Source organism: Lynx canadensis, chromosome E3, assembly GCF_007474595.2.
Source record: "Lynx canadensis isolate LIC74 chromosome E3, mLynCan4.pri.v2, whole genome shotgun sequence".
NCBI classification, from domain to species: domain Eukaryota; kingdom Metazoa; phylum Chordata; class Mammalia; order Carnivora; family Felidae; genus Lynx; species Lynx canadensis.
The window spans coordinates 1,656,191-1,670,177 of record NC_044318.1 but is presented as its reverse complement, the minus strand read 5'-3'; the positions used below and the strand labels follow the sequence as shown (position 1 = coordinate 1,670,177).

The 13,987-nt window shown below is 56.6% G+C and overlaps 2 protein-coding genes across 4 annotated transcripts in view; one reads left to right on the top strand and one right to left on the bottom strand.

Annotated features, from left to right (window-relative positions):
- Nucleotides 1-8,258, bottom strand: part of CRAMP1 (cramped chromatin regulator homolog 1) — a 53,491-nt gene extending 45,233 nt beyond the window's left edge. The window contains exons 1-2 of the mRNA XM_030300111.1: nucleotides 7,987-8,258; nucleotides 5,490-5,842 (exon numbers count right to left, since the gene is read on the bottom strand). Coding sequence (XP_030155971.1) covers nucleotides 5,490-5,841 — 352 coding nt within the window. The 5' untranslated portion in view covers nucleotide 5,842; nucleotides 7,987-8,258. The remainder of the gene's footprint in view (nucleotides 1-5,489; nucleotides 5,843-7,986) is intronic.
- Nucleotides 8,259-9,966: 1,708 nt separating this feature from the next.
- The window catches only part of IFT140 (intraflagellar transport 140), a 75,448-nt gene continuing 71,427 nt past the window's right edge, over nucleotides 9,967-13,987 (top strand). For 2 of the 3 annotated variants that reach the window (XM_030301613.1, XM_030301615.1), the window contains exons 1-2: nucleotides 9,967-9,999; nucleotides 10,666-10,732. The gene's annotated coding sequence lies outside the window, so the exon portion shown is untranslated. Of the gene's footprint in view, nucleotides 10,000-10,143; nucleotides 10,195-10,665; nucleotides 10,733-13,987 lie in introns of those variants that run through there. The other variant, XM_030301614.1, reaches the window with a different exon arrangement.

Genomic DNA, 13,987 nt, shown 5'->3' with positions numbered 1-13,987 from the left:
TCAGCCTGCGACGCAAAAAGGAACGGATAGGTTCAATGACGTGCCCAAGCTCACTCGGCAGTCAGCGGCAAGAGTTAGGACTGGGGAGCACGTGTACCGCTGAAAACAAAACCGTGGGACGTGACCACGTAAGACACAGAAGACACACTAACTCGCTATCCTGGACGTTTCCTTTCGAGTCTGGGGAGCCTCCTTCCAAAGGTACGAACGCAGAGACTGGCAGAAGACCCGCACCGCGAGGTGCTGCGTGACGTCCCCCGAGGGGGACTCGGGCAGGCCACCCCGCACTTCGTCCACCCTCAGCTAGAAAGACGTTCCAATGTCTGCGGACGGAAGCGCGTCTCCAGGCACCGGAATGCTTCCTCGTGGCCTGGGTCTGCGGTGAGAGGGGACGGGGACCTTTCAGAGGCCGAGCATGACACACGCTGGTCCGTTCACCTGGCCGCCTCTGGTCACAACATGCCACGGTCGAGACAGGGGCTGCTTCTGTGCCCCTCGTAGCGCACGCCCTCCACGTCCGACGCCACAGCGGCCAGGCTCGCTCTTAGAGCCCAGCCGTGACTGAGGGGACGCCCTCGCCACCAAGGCCGGAAGGACGACGTGGAACAAGGCCCTTCCCGGGCAGGGCGTCGCGTCAGCAGACGTGGCGCACGCCGGTCTTCCGCAAGCTGCTTGCCTCCGCCAGGACGCCTCCCCCCTGCTCGGCCTTTGCCGGGTCTCCACAGAGCGCAAGGGACACCGCAGCCGTGCCGTCGGGAGTCCCTGCGTGGGGTCCCTGCCTCCGAGACATCCTCTTCCACCAGCCGAAGGTGACCTGGACCCACACGGTCCCGGTGCGTGTCCCGGGCCCTGCCCGCAGCGTCTGCTGCGTCTCCAGCCTCCACACGACACCCAGCCTCGACCTCAACGCGCCCGGGGCTGGTCTCCCTCCAAGGCACACGAAACATACGCCTTTTTCAGCGAATGACGAGATTTTCTGCAGGTAACTCTCGAGACCCCAGGCAAACACGACACCCGAGAATCTCTTCGGCCTTTCACACGTCGGTCTTCGGCGCTAACGCTGCGGTCACACGAGGTAAGATGCTTGCGCACGCCACCGCCCACGACAAAGCTCGTTGTCGCGTTTCCTCTGTTCTCTTTACCACTTCGTGTAACCCAAAACGAGACACGGTGTACAGCGTAAAACGAAAATCCAATGGAATCCTCGGTGGGCCAAGGGCAATTCCACAAGCGGGCGCCGTAGAAACGGTAGTTCTGATGTTAACAGCCAGCGAGGTGTTTGAAAATCAGCTCCACCTTCCAGCCAACACTCGGATGTTGCCTTATCTACTCGCCTATGCTCTCTGTCCGGCTCTTCAACGTGAAGCCAGTGCAGTCTGTATGACCCTGAATTCAGTCTTTCACGGAGAGCCCCTGGGCTACGGGTGTTTTCCTCTCTATCCCGCACAGCTTCCTCAGGGCCCAGATTTGAGGTGGCCAGGGACGCAGGTCTCCTGACCCGACGTGCGGTCAGGGGTCACAAAGCAGCACCGTGTGTCAGGGCTACCGTGTCTTCTACAATGTGCCGCACCACATGGGGCGCGGGGGGGAACACCCCGCCTTCCTCCTCCTCTTCTCCCCAAGAGGTCTGAGAGCTCTTGGCAAAGCCTGGTATCCCTGCCCAGGCGGCCGCGGTGGGCTCCGTAAGGTCATCGCTGAAATTTTTTTTTTTTAATTTATGTTTGAGAGACACAGAGAACCAGCAGGGGAGGAGTAGAGAGAGAGAGACAGAGGATCCGAAGCAGGCTCTGAGCTGTCAGCAGACAGCCTGAGGCGGGGCCAGAACTCACAAACCACGAGATGGCGACCTGAGTCAAAGTCGACACTTAAACTACCGAGCCACCCAGGCGCCCTGCCGCCGCACCTGGTTTTATTAAACGTCACTTACCGACTGACACTGGGCACAAGAATCCCAGGCCTGGGGCCTGGCCCAAGAGCCCGAGAAGTGACAACACGAGCGACCGGAGCAGATGAGGAGCAAAGTGCCGGTGCCGACGGACAGAAAGGCCCCGGGGGGGGGGGGGGGGGGGGGGGGAGGGGCGCACTCTGACCACGCCCTGCGCAGGGCTCTCCCAGAGGCCCACACACGCAGAGCTCCACTGACTTCACGGAACCTACCTTCCAGAATGCTCTCTTGAAACACAGAGGACCCACGTCCAGACTGCAAGCTGACCCCTTCATCCCTCAACATTACCTTAAGGTGGCTTTCGCCACTATCTCAGCCGACCCATTTGGAAAGTAAAGAACCTAACGTTTGGGCCGCTGAAGGGACCTCCGTTTGTCCCACAGCCGAACCGGCCCCACAGCAGCTCCGGGGGTAGAACCTGGGTCTCCCGACTGCCGGCTCACCTCTCTTTCCAGTATGGTATTCGTCTCCCAAAGGCTGACCCCATTGGGGTGGCAGAGCTCACATGATGTCTTCTAAAAACACCAAGAAGCTACGAGTAGCCCACAGTTTGTGCAAAACATACGCAAGTTCTGCACAGGGATTTGCTGATTCCCTCAGAACGAGCACAGAGAAACCAGGTGACACGGCCCAACTGTGGAGCCCGCACTTTCACGACCAGCCTGCCCGCAGGTGGGTGGAAGGAAGGGTCTTGGGCAGGGAGCAGGGGAGAGGGAGGGCAGCAATGCAAAGCGAGAGTCTACTCTGCACCCGCCTCAACTGGCCCGACAGGGCAGGTAGCAGCTCACGGGCGTTCCTGGGACCTCTCTCTCCCCCTCCCCACAGGTGACACCTGCCCGTGTCCACCTGCCCAGCCTCTCTAGCTCCCTAACCTCAAAACTATCCACGTTTCCTGTAACAGAGGCGTTGGGAGATTCTTAACGACTTACACCAGGGCTTAGCGGTGATATTTACTGCACCGAGGCAGACGCTGGCGTTATCCCGGTTCACAAAGAAACCAAGCCTCCGAGAGAGAGACAGGTTTGCTCAGTCACCCACATCGCGAACTGGCCAAAGGCAGAATAGCCTCGAGAGCTCTGTGTCCTCGACCTGGTTCTTACAGATATGTGAATTCTGGGTTTCAGGCTCAAACACATCCTTGGTTTGCAGCTTACCTTCCGCTTAGCTAGAGCCCGTCATTCAAACAACAAACTTCAGTTTCTGCACCCACTTGACACTGAGGTAACAGATACGAGATGCCCGGCACCTAGGTGCTAAATCCTGACCTTTAGAATTCAAAAAGAATTTAATGCAGGATCGTGCTAGAAAAAAGTCACTGTTTGTTGAAGTTGACAAAACACAGTCCTCTTGGAGAGCAAGAAAACAGCACTGCGGACAGCAATCCAGGGGGACTTCCTTCCCTCCACAAGACCATCCCCCCTACACTCACCGCAAGCTTCGCACGCCTGTCTGCAAGCTATCGGCCAAAGAACCGCCAACAACCAGACGAATGGAAATCTCATTTTTTGAAAAAACTAAAAAACGCTAGGACTGTTCATTTCCCCCTGGATCTGCGCTCCACACCCCAGGTGGAGATTTCCACAATCTGTAAGACAGATGCCCCTCTAAGAAGTGTCTGCAAAGGTTACGGGGCACACAGTCAGAACCTGACCGTTGCTGGCTACTAATGGAGATGATAAGCAAGCAGAGGTTCCCGAGACACGTGGCAGGGCACCGTGAAGTGTGGAGCCAACATGAGACCCCACCAGGGAACTCCAGGCTCAACCTTCCCTGTGAAGCAAAGCAGACATGCTTCCGACTCCTCTCCTAAAAGCCACCATTACGGTTTGACTTTACTCTCACTCCGGGAAATATCAGCTTGCTAAAATAAGAAAGTACGTAGCTCCCAAGAAGCACATATCCTGACAAGCTTCCGTTTTCCTAACGGAAAGTCGATCGCCACTCAGAGCCACACTCTGGGACAAGAATCGACGATGTGATGTGAGGCTCCTCCAGGGGCCCTTCCCCATCGGAGCCACACTCTTCTGGGCAAATGAAAGCAAACCTCCCCTCATCACCTGACAGCTGTGAGTCTAACCACACACCAAAACCAGAGCGCCGCGGCACCTGACGCACAGCTGGCCATTTACAGGTGACCAAGGGCTTTCACTTGGCCCGTCACACGTGAGCAGCCACCGCTGTGCCTGGTTTCTCAGGAGAATGGGCGCCTCTCTCTGGCAGATTCAAGAAGCCAAACAAGCAGACGAAAGGTCAGAGGGCCAAGTTGGCAAGGCCCTGAGCTCCGCCAGAGCTTCTGAAGCCACAAACCATCGACGGCATCCCAGGGGCTGAGCTGACTTACGCACCTGTAACCAGGAGCGGAAAAGCTATTTGGTTTACACAACAAATAAAGCAAATTAACGTTTTCCTAATTAACTGACAACTCTCACACCAACGTAAACGTATGTGACCCAAGGTTTAATTTCTGAAACGTGCCAAATTACCGCACACTTACAACTTTACTTAAACCCAATCTACCAAAAACAAAAATCTGGTAAAGCTAGGATGATTTCAGAGGCCGGCCTCCTCAGATGAGGACAAGGCAGAACTCCGCTGAATCGTACACATTTGGCACAGGTCTCCAAAGTGGGTTCTTTCTCTATTGGTTTCTGAAATCTTTCCTTCTTAAGATGATCAGGGCCGTCTAATAAATTTCACTTACCTTTTCCCAAGGAACTAAACATGAGGCTTTTTTTTCCTGAAAAACTCATTGGAACTTTGTTCCATTTGCTACCTGTAAAAGTGCTGCAGACTCGGCCTCGAACGAAAAGGACGTTAAGAGCAGCTCTCTTACAGAGAAAAGCGGTACACGACGGAGAACAACACAGCAGCAGCAGCACCACGGCGCGGCTCTCCTCCCGGTTCTGGAAGGGACCCTAGTGAAGCTGCACTCCTGTCCATCGGGCCAGAACGCGGGGCCAACACCGCAGACGGTAGGTACGTCCCAGGCCACAGGTGTTCTCACTACCTCCTGCCCCAGGGGACAGCCTTTCGTGGCGCCCGGTGGAAAGTCTAAGGGCTGCATCCCCGTGTCCTCAGCACTTTTGAGCCTAGACTACAGGAGGCAGGGAGCGATGGGCCCAAGTCAGACTCTGTGATCCGTCACTTTTGGCTTCTTATCAAATGAGTTTCAAAAGCCCACTCCTTTGTTGTACGTCCACCAGCTCGTGTCCAGGAAAGAGACATGGTAGGTATTTCGCCTTTCCTCTCCCAACTATTGTCTGTGGTTTAAAGAGCCCACCGTGTAGGTCACCGAGGCTGCTCTACCAGGAAAACCCCCCCCAGACTCAGGAACCCATTGTACTTGCCCAGAACGCATACTCACTGCCTCTTGCCGGAGTTTCAGCACGGAGAGCAACAGCCTCTTGGGAGGAGAAAGGGGGCACGTCCCCTGCCCAGTGCCACCTGAAGTGAGCGGCAGCGCGCGCGGGGACGCGGGCGGGGGTCCCTGTGAGCCACCCCCCCGGGGTCCGGGGCACACCCTGGAGGAGCGGGGGTCCCGTACCTTTTCCTCGCGGCCCCGAGCCGCCGGCGCCGCCGCTCCCCCCGGCGCACGACGAGTCCTTCCTGAGCCTCTTGCTCTGCGGCCTGACGCTGGACCGGAGGAAGTGGTGCTGGTCCTGCGGGCAGGCGGGCGGCGGGGACGGGGCCTGCGGGCCGCCTGCGGGCGCAGGGGGGCCGTCGCCGCCGTCCCGGGGGGTCCTGGCGTCCCTCTTTGTGCCGCCGCTCTCCTCGGCCGCGTCCCCGCCGCCGGGCCCCTCGCCCTCCAGCGAGTCCTCCTCGGCCGACCGCTTGCCCAGCCGCTTGAGCCCGTCCTCCCCGCCGCCGCCGCCGCCGTCACCCAACTTCACTGTCATCCTGGCGGGGCAGGGGAGGGGACCCCGGTGAGGCGCGCGCCCGGCAGCCTGCCCGAGAAGTTTAGCGCACCGATGCCCTCTCAACATGGCCGCCGTTGTTTGTTCCCGATCCCCTCCCGGCCGCCCGCCGCCGCCGCCGCCGCCGCCGCCGCCCGGCCCGGCCCGGCCCCCGGCCCCCGGCCCCCGACGCCGACCCCGGCGAACGGCGGCCGGCAGGCGCGGAGGCGGCGGGGCTGGCGGTCCGGGGGGCCGCGGCCGGACCGCCCTGCCCGCGCGGCGCCCCGGCCGGCGGGGTCGTGGGGTGGGGGTGGGGGTGGGGAGGGCCGGGGACGGCGGGCCCCGGAGGCGGTCCCGGGGTCCCGGGGCCGAGCCCCGAGCCACCTACCCCGTGGGGCCGCGACTCATGGCCTGCGCGGCGGGCGGCTCGCGCGCCGGCGTCTCCCAGAGCCGCCCCAGCCTCGGCGCCCGCGCCCCCGACCCCACCCCTCCCCGCCCCCAAAACGCGCGGGGCTCCGGGCCCGCGCACCTGCCCCACACGCCGCTCCCCAAAGTTGGCCCCGGAGCGGGGGCGAGGGGCCCGGATCCACCCCGCCAGGGGAGAGGCGCCGGCTCGCCTGCGTGCACAGGGGACTCCATGGTGGCCCGCGGCTGCCGGTCCGCCTGCTTATTTTAAAACACACGTAAAGAATAATAAGCTCGGGGTTTCTGGGAATCTTGCTTCCTAGGGTGGGAGGTGTGTGCTGCTGCCGAGATTTACGAATTAAAAATGCTTCTACAACAAAGGAGCCTGGGGCATGGAACAGGTTGGAGCCACCAGTGAACGTGACATCCGCAGACACGTCCAGATCCAAATGCAAGAATGGGCAGAAGACGGGGTCGTGTAAAAATTCTCGACAACCGTTGATAAAACCCTTGCATTAACTTTGTTACCCGCGGCAGTGTGAAATGTCAACCACAGAACTTGAGGACCCTAAAAATGTGCGCAAGCCCGAGAAGCAGATCCGCTCAAAAACTGAGTCAGGATCAGGAAGCATCACATTATAAGCCCCAAAAGGGTCAGTAATGTGTACCTGTGATAAAGCAAGAAAGATGAAAATTAGATTCCTCAACAGGTGATGATACTATGTCCAAACTGTTTGACATCCTCAACAAAGCTGCTGAGAATGGAAAAGCTTCGTTCAAAAGGGAAAAGACAGCAAGGCATCCAGGCTATGGGTGAAATACAGGAATAGGGGCAATGGTCTCTCACGGAAACATTTAGAAAAGAGTAAAAATCAGCAAAAAATCATAGTAACACCTCCCACTGCTCCGATGTATTGTCACAAAATGATCTGTGCCAGTTTTCATCTGCTGGAATTGGTCTTACAAATTATTCGAATTTAAGGAATGACAGTTAAGAAAACAAATACAAAAAAAACTCTGCCAAAGAACAAAACCATACAGGGCAAACACCCAAACTTTTTAGAGGACTTCACTGCACAGCACTTAAGACGACCTATTTCTCAACCTATCGTTCGTACTTAAGAAACCTGGGAATACCCCAAAGGGCCTTTCTCTGGGTTATAATGCGGAGAAACCCACTCCCAGGGACCTTTTATCCCCAAAACTACCCACAGTCAAGCCAGGCAGGACCCACGCAGGGCATACACCGGCCACAACACAACAGACTTGCCTGTGTGCCTGGCTGAATACAGGGAAGACCTGAACGCAGAAGGACACGGCTTCTCAGAACCAAAAGGATATTGACACATTTCAGAGTTTTCCCTTACAGGAAAAGGAAACCGCGGGGATGGAATCCTTTGACCGAAAACCTCCAACGCTACTTCCTGACCGTTCGCAGAGGTGGAATCACCTCAAGCGAAAAATCCCGACTCGACACCGTTTTGTCAGGCTTCGGGAAGGAAAAAGCAAAACCCTCCCTCCCCTCTCCCGGGCCGACTTCTGGCTGCACACAAAGAGCGCTGTCACCGCGCCACTCCTCGGTCCGGACTCCGCCGGGCCACCCCGACGGAGTACCGCGTGCGTAAGCACCGACTCGAGGGCACAGGCCGCTTCTCCCGCAGCCCCGCTCCACCTGGGGCCCGGGCCTCGCCATGACAGGCGGTCGGGGCGGCCCACCCCTCCCGAACCCTGGCCCCCGGTCACCTTCTTCATCAACGCCTCGCAGCGGCCTGGCTTCGCGGGCTCCCCGGGGGCCTCCCGGGCGCCCGCAGAACCGGCCGGGCCGGGCAGCCCCGGCCCCCGAGAGCCCGCTGCACAGAAGCCGCGACGTCGATGTGGTCCTCCCGCCTCGGAAGCAGTTGCCCGGGGGCCCTCGCCCCGGCACGTCCCCTCCGCGGCAGGCGAGCGGCTGACGAGGCTGCGGGCGCGGGTGCTGCCGCCTCTCAGCTCCCGGAGGCCCGGCCAGTCGCGCTCAGCAGCAGTTCCGGCTACGGCAGCCGGCGGAGACGGCGGGCACTGCGCGCGGGGCGGGGCGGGGCGGACGGCGCGCGGGGCGGGGCAGGGCGGGGCGACGCGCGCGGGGACGAGCACGCCCGAGTTTCCAGCGGGCGCGCCCCCCTAGGGGCGCTGCCATTGGCCAGCAGCGGGCGCGCGCGCTTGCACGTACGGACGCTGGGAGGGGGCGCGGGGCGGGCCTGCGACGCTGGTAGTGTTGTGACGCCGGCCTCGCGGCCGTGCGGGCCAATGCGTCTCTCCGGATTGGCGGATAGACAGCCAATAGGGCCAGCGCCCTGGCTGTGATTGGCCGGAGCCGTGTTGACGGATGCGTGAGAAGTAAACGCCGCCTCAGCTCAGAGTCTTGAATCCGGCGCGAACCGGGTTTTTGACGACAAAGTATACAAACGCAACTGAGTGAAATAAATACGCCCTTTATTAGATTGAGTGTGTGCTTTTGAAGTTTCTTAGTGCAGTGGATGGCGCTGGGCACGTGGGTCATATTTCTTCGTCATGGCGATAAAGGAGTGTGTTCTAAATTCTCGCGTTTATTGCGGAAGAGAGGATAAGCGGGGTGGTGTTCGAGGGTACAAACCTGGAAGGAGCAGCGAATGAGTCATAGAGCTCTAATGCACAATAACACGGATGCAGACGATAATATTGTACTTAGTTACGTCATATGACCGATGTCGCTACAGCCGCCACATAACATGAATGCATCAAAGTAACACGCAGTACACCTTAAACCTACAGTGTCTCATGTCAGGGTTTTTTTTTCCCCAATAAATGTTTTTGTTTCTGAAAATGAGGTCTTTAAAAACGGCATATTCCTTGTACCTATGTGATCCAGCACCTATCCTGTCGGATCCAGTAGTATCTGCATTTTCCTTTTATTTTTTTCACTTAATGTGGACTTCTTTGCTGTAGCAACATTTTTTTCCCTTTAACGACATGACTTTGCTGTGTTGTTCAAAGTTAATTTCCAAGTTTAAGCACGCCTGACCGAAAAGGCCAGGGCGCACGTTCTAGTGCCTTTGGGAATGCAATCTGCCGCCCCGAGTCACATTGGTTTCTAATGGGATGAAGCCATAGGTACCCTTGGCTACCATTTTCTCGCCAAAGGAGTCCATACGGCCCCCAAAGCGTTGCATGCACATCAAGTATTACGTCGAATCAATCGGCTTTGCTCAGAAATCCTCTTGAACCACACCCTCCTCCTTGAGATGAGACAAAGTAGAGCCCAGCCAACGGTGTACGGTCCCAAAGACTGAAGAAGATGAACCGAAGAGAATCTTAAGGAAGATGGCGTTCCATTTCTCCTCCACACTGTCAGCTGACCAACCCGTTTATTAAGGTGTAACTGCAGGAGCCGGTCCCAACAGGCTTTGCATCCTCATCACACCTATAAAAATGTCACCCGCTTCCCTTCTCTGCGCAGCACAGGCAAATGCTGGCCTCCTAGCTCCCCTTTCTGAGCTGGCGTTGTTGGTTGTAAACTGCGACGGGGACAAAATGCCCCGCAGCACCGCGGAGCTGGCCGCCGGCGGGGACCCGCCAGGGACTCTTGCCCTTGGCGCCTCACGAACACTCTCGACCGTATTCGGCTCTTTCCGGCCTCTCGAGGCGCTTCGGGTGGCCTCGGCCTCCGCCGCTCTCACGTTCGGCAGTTTCCGCGTTCCGCGCGCAGCCGTTGTCCGGGCAACGCGCTGCGGCTCGGCGGAGGTGAGTGGGGTCGAAGGGCGAGGGCTGCGAGCCGCCGGGTAGGGGCTCCGTGGCGGTCTGGGGCGGGGGAGCGGAGCGATGACGAGCCGGGCCAGACCCCGGTCCCGCGGACCCCCGGGCCATTTTCCTCCGGAAACCGGGCCTCGGCCGAGCGGGTCGGGTCGGGGTCGGCGGGAGCTGGGCGCGGCGTCCGAGGTCAGCACGCGATGATGGCCACAGCGGGCTCAGTCCGGGCTCCACCGACGGCCGCGGGGCGGGACGAGCCCCCGGCCGGGCCCGGGAGGGGAGGCGGGCGGCGCCGGCAGGGCTCCCGGGACCCCCGCGGGACGGGGTTGGGGTTTGAAAACCGCCCGTATGCGCGGCCGGTCGGCCTTCGCGTGCAAGGCCTGCGGCTGTGACCCTGAACCGTCTGCGGTGAGGGGGCGCCGGCTGGGTGGCCGCGAGTGCCCGCGCCCCTGCATTCTGCCGCCGCCCCCCAGAGCCTCCCCTCGCCCCCCCCTCGCTGCTCAGTCCGCCTGCGCACCCCGAACGCCCAGCCGAGCCGGGCGCCCCGAGGCGGTGGTCCGCGGCAGGGACTGGTGTCGGACAGAGCAAATCGCTTAGAACTAACGGAATTTGCTTCTTTTCCTCAAAGTTTGTACATTTGCCACTTTTTTGTTGTTCTAGAGGCCCTGAGTTTAAGGAAAGGAAGTGCGCTTGTTTGCGAACTGATGCCACTGATCGGTGTCGTTAGGTAAGGATAATATTGTTAGTCACCTCTTCTTGTGTTTACTCTGGTAGCTTTTGTTTATGGTCATGCAGATAATACTTCTTCGTGGTGGAAAAACGTTGAAACGCAGGTACAAGGAATGGTGAGCAATCCATCACACTGGGTAAAAACGGACTCACCCACCTTGGCCGCTGTTTGCAATAAACCAGCAAGAGCATCTTCCCTTGCTAATCAATCTCTTCATCGTATTCGCCTGGAGGGGGTGCTGTTCTCAGGGCTGGGGGTGCAGCCAGGGACTCCCACCTGCAGCAGGTAGAGAAGTCAGTCAAGCACACATTTGCAATAAAGTCTGAAGGACTTTGCAAATGAAGGACCGGCCTGTGTGGGGACGCCGTAGAGAAGCCTAGAACAACCTGGTAGTGAAGTCAGAGAGGGATGGGGCTTCTGAATATCCAAAGGTGGAGTGGGGGGGAGGGAGTCTCCCAGGAAGTCCCAGGCAGGAAAAAGTAGTTTAAAGACCTGAGAGTGGGCCGCCTGGCTGGCTTAAGCCGACTTGGGCTCAGGTCATGATCTCACGGTTCCTGGGTTCGAGCCCCGCATCGGGCTCTGTGCTGACAGCTCAGAGCCTGGGGCCTGCTTGGGATTCTGTGTCTCCCTCTCTGTCTGCCCCTACCCCGCTCATGCTGTCTCTCTCTCTCTCTCTCTCTCCGGGTCAAAAATAAATAAAACGTTAAAAAAATAAAACCTGTGAGCACCCATGCTTATTCCACAGTGATGTTTGAGACAAAAAATACAGGGGAAGCCAGGTTTTACCTCAAATGCTGTGGTAACTCTTCCTTCAGTCTAACAAAATTAACGTGACTTATTTTTCAGAGCAATATTTTCACCAAGTAAACTTGTTAAACACGAGTACAAATTTGTCATAGCCCCAAATTTCCACCCTTGGTTGGCGGCGACACATGAAAACTCAAAAGCTTTCCTTTGCTTTAACGCAAACGTTTCCTTTCGTTTAAACGCCCCGATTTTTATGCGGTTTTTTTCCGTTGTACTGACTTCATTTGAAAGTGCATAAGGATAATCGGAGCCCCGTCCAGAGTGGATGTCCCCTTTGTGATGGGGGGGAGAGGTCTCTGGATCCTGCCCCTTCCCCTGACTCCGGCCCCCCACGCCTCCCGCCTGTGCCTCCCTGCTCCACCAGCAGCCCCCAGCATGTGCTCTTTACTCCATGGCAGTGAGAACACCACCTCAGAAAGTGTGCGTGTGTTTCGGACTCAGAATATACTCAGCAGAAAAAGGGGAACGTTTGATATGTGACTGTTCATTTGTACCTTCGTGCATTTAGCTTCTTCCTGAAACGGGTTTCCTTCTCTAAATCCAAGCTGAGACTTCGAGGCTTCCTCTGATGCAATTATTGTTGCTGCTAAAGCAAATGGCATAGTCCATTCTCCACTCCGATGGTAGAGCGTCGCAGCATCCATTTTTTTTTTAACACCATTTTTTTTCTTGTGGTTAAATATACGTAATATAAAATCTACCATTGTAATTATTTGCGTGTATACATTGACGTGTGGTGTAACCATCCCCACCAACCCTCTTCAGTATTCTTCATCTTCCCAAACAGAAATCCTCTCTCCATTAAACACTAGCTCCCCATCCCCCAGCGCTACAGGCCCTGGTACCCACCCTTTCACTTTCTGTCTCTTTGAATGTGACTGTGCTAGGTCCCTCCCAGAGGTAGAAACACACTGCATTCGATCTTCTGTGATTGGCTTATTTCGCTGAGCGGAACGTAACGTCTCCTACGTTCATCGATATTGTCACGTGTCAGAATCTCAAGGCTGGTTCATTCTGTGTCCTGTACGTGCACCATATTGTGTTTCTCCATTCATCTGTCAAGAGACCGTGGTTGTTCCGTCTTTCTGGCTACTGTGAATAGTGCTGCTGTGAACGTGCGTGTACAAGGATGTACCCAACCCCCTGCTTTCAGTCTTCCGGGTGTACACCCAGAGGTGGAGCTGCTGAACTCTGTGTTTGAGTTTACAGGAACCACCATACCGTCTTCCACAGCGTCTGCACCAGTTTGCACTCCCACCGGCAGTGCACGAGGGTTCCGATTTCCCCACATCTTTGCCAAGAGTTATTTTCTATCTTTCTGGTAACAGCCATTTTTTAAAAAATATAAGTTATTGCTGCGTTAGCTAACATACAGTGTATACGGGGTGCTCTTGGTTTTGGGGGTAGATTCCCGTGATTCATCGCTTACGTACAACACTCAGCGCTCATCCCAACAAGTGCCCTCCTCGCTGCCTATCACCCATGTTCCCCTTCCCCCCGCTCCCCCATCAACACTCAGCTTGTTCTCTGTATTTAAGAGTCTCTTATGGTTCGTCTCCCTGTTTTTTCCCCTTCCCTTCCCCCGTGATCTTAAGTTTCTCAAGTTCCACATATGAGGGAGAGCCTGTGATATCTTTGACTGGCTTATTTCACTCAGCTTAATACCCTCCATTCCATCCACGTTGTTGCAAATGGCAGGATTTCATTCCTTCTCATTGCCAAGCAGTACGTCTTCTACGTAAACCACATCTTCTTTATCTGATAACGGCCATTCTAACGGGCATGACGTTGAATACTTTTAAATGATAGCACACGAACCTGCAAATATTGTCTTATCTGCCAGTTAGCTGCCCCAGGCTGACTCGAGGGTGTGAGAAGTGGGCAGCGGGACTGGCCAGTCACGCACCGTCCCACCCTCCTGCGCAGGGCAGTACGCAAATCTTTTCCGGGAAAGAAAGACATTAAGTACGGAGAACGAATCAAGTTCACCGTCCCTGCTGTTGCCATGGCTTCATTTTTTCGATTCTCTAACAAAGAAGCCCTCTTGGCCTTCTACTACCTGAGGGTCTGATGTTGAAGACAGCCGTGGTCTTCAGGCTTTATAGCAAATCGAATACTAGGTTTTTCTATATATTTCTGTGAAGCAGTTTCACTTCTATTTGGCTGGAGATTTTTGCACAAAGGGCAGCTATGGAAATACAAATTGTCCTCCTTATGATTGGAATAAGGATGTCGTCTGGCCTGCCGGGCTTTACTTTATTGTTTTGATGGCAGTGTTTTCTTCTTTCCGTCGTGCCTGGATCATTCCGGGTCCAATTTCTTGCTTCTTACTGTACGCTTTCCCCCTGTTAGAGCTCTCTTCCACATAAAGTTGCCTGCATGGTCTTAAGGGGCCTTTGTCAGTTGCATCATGTTCCGACGTTGGCTTCATGATGCTCGTCCTTC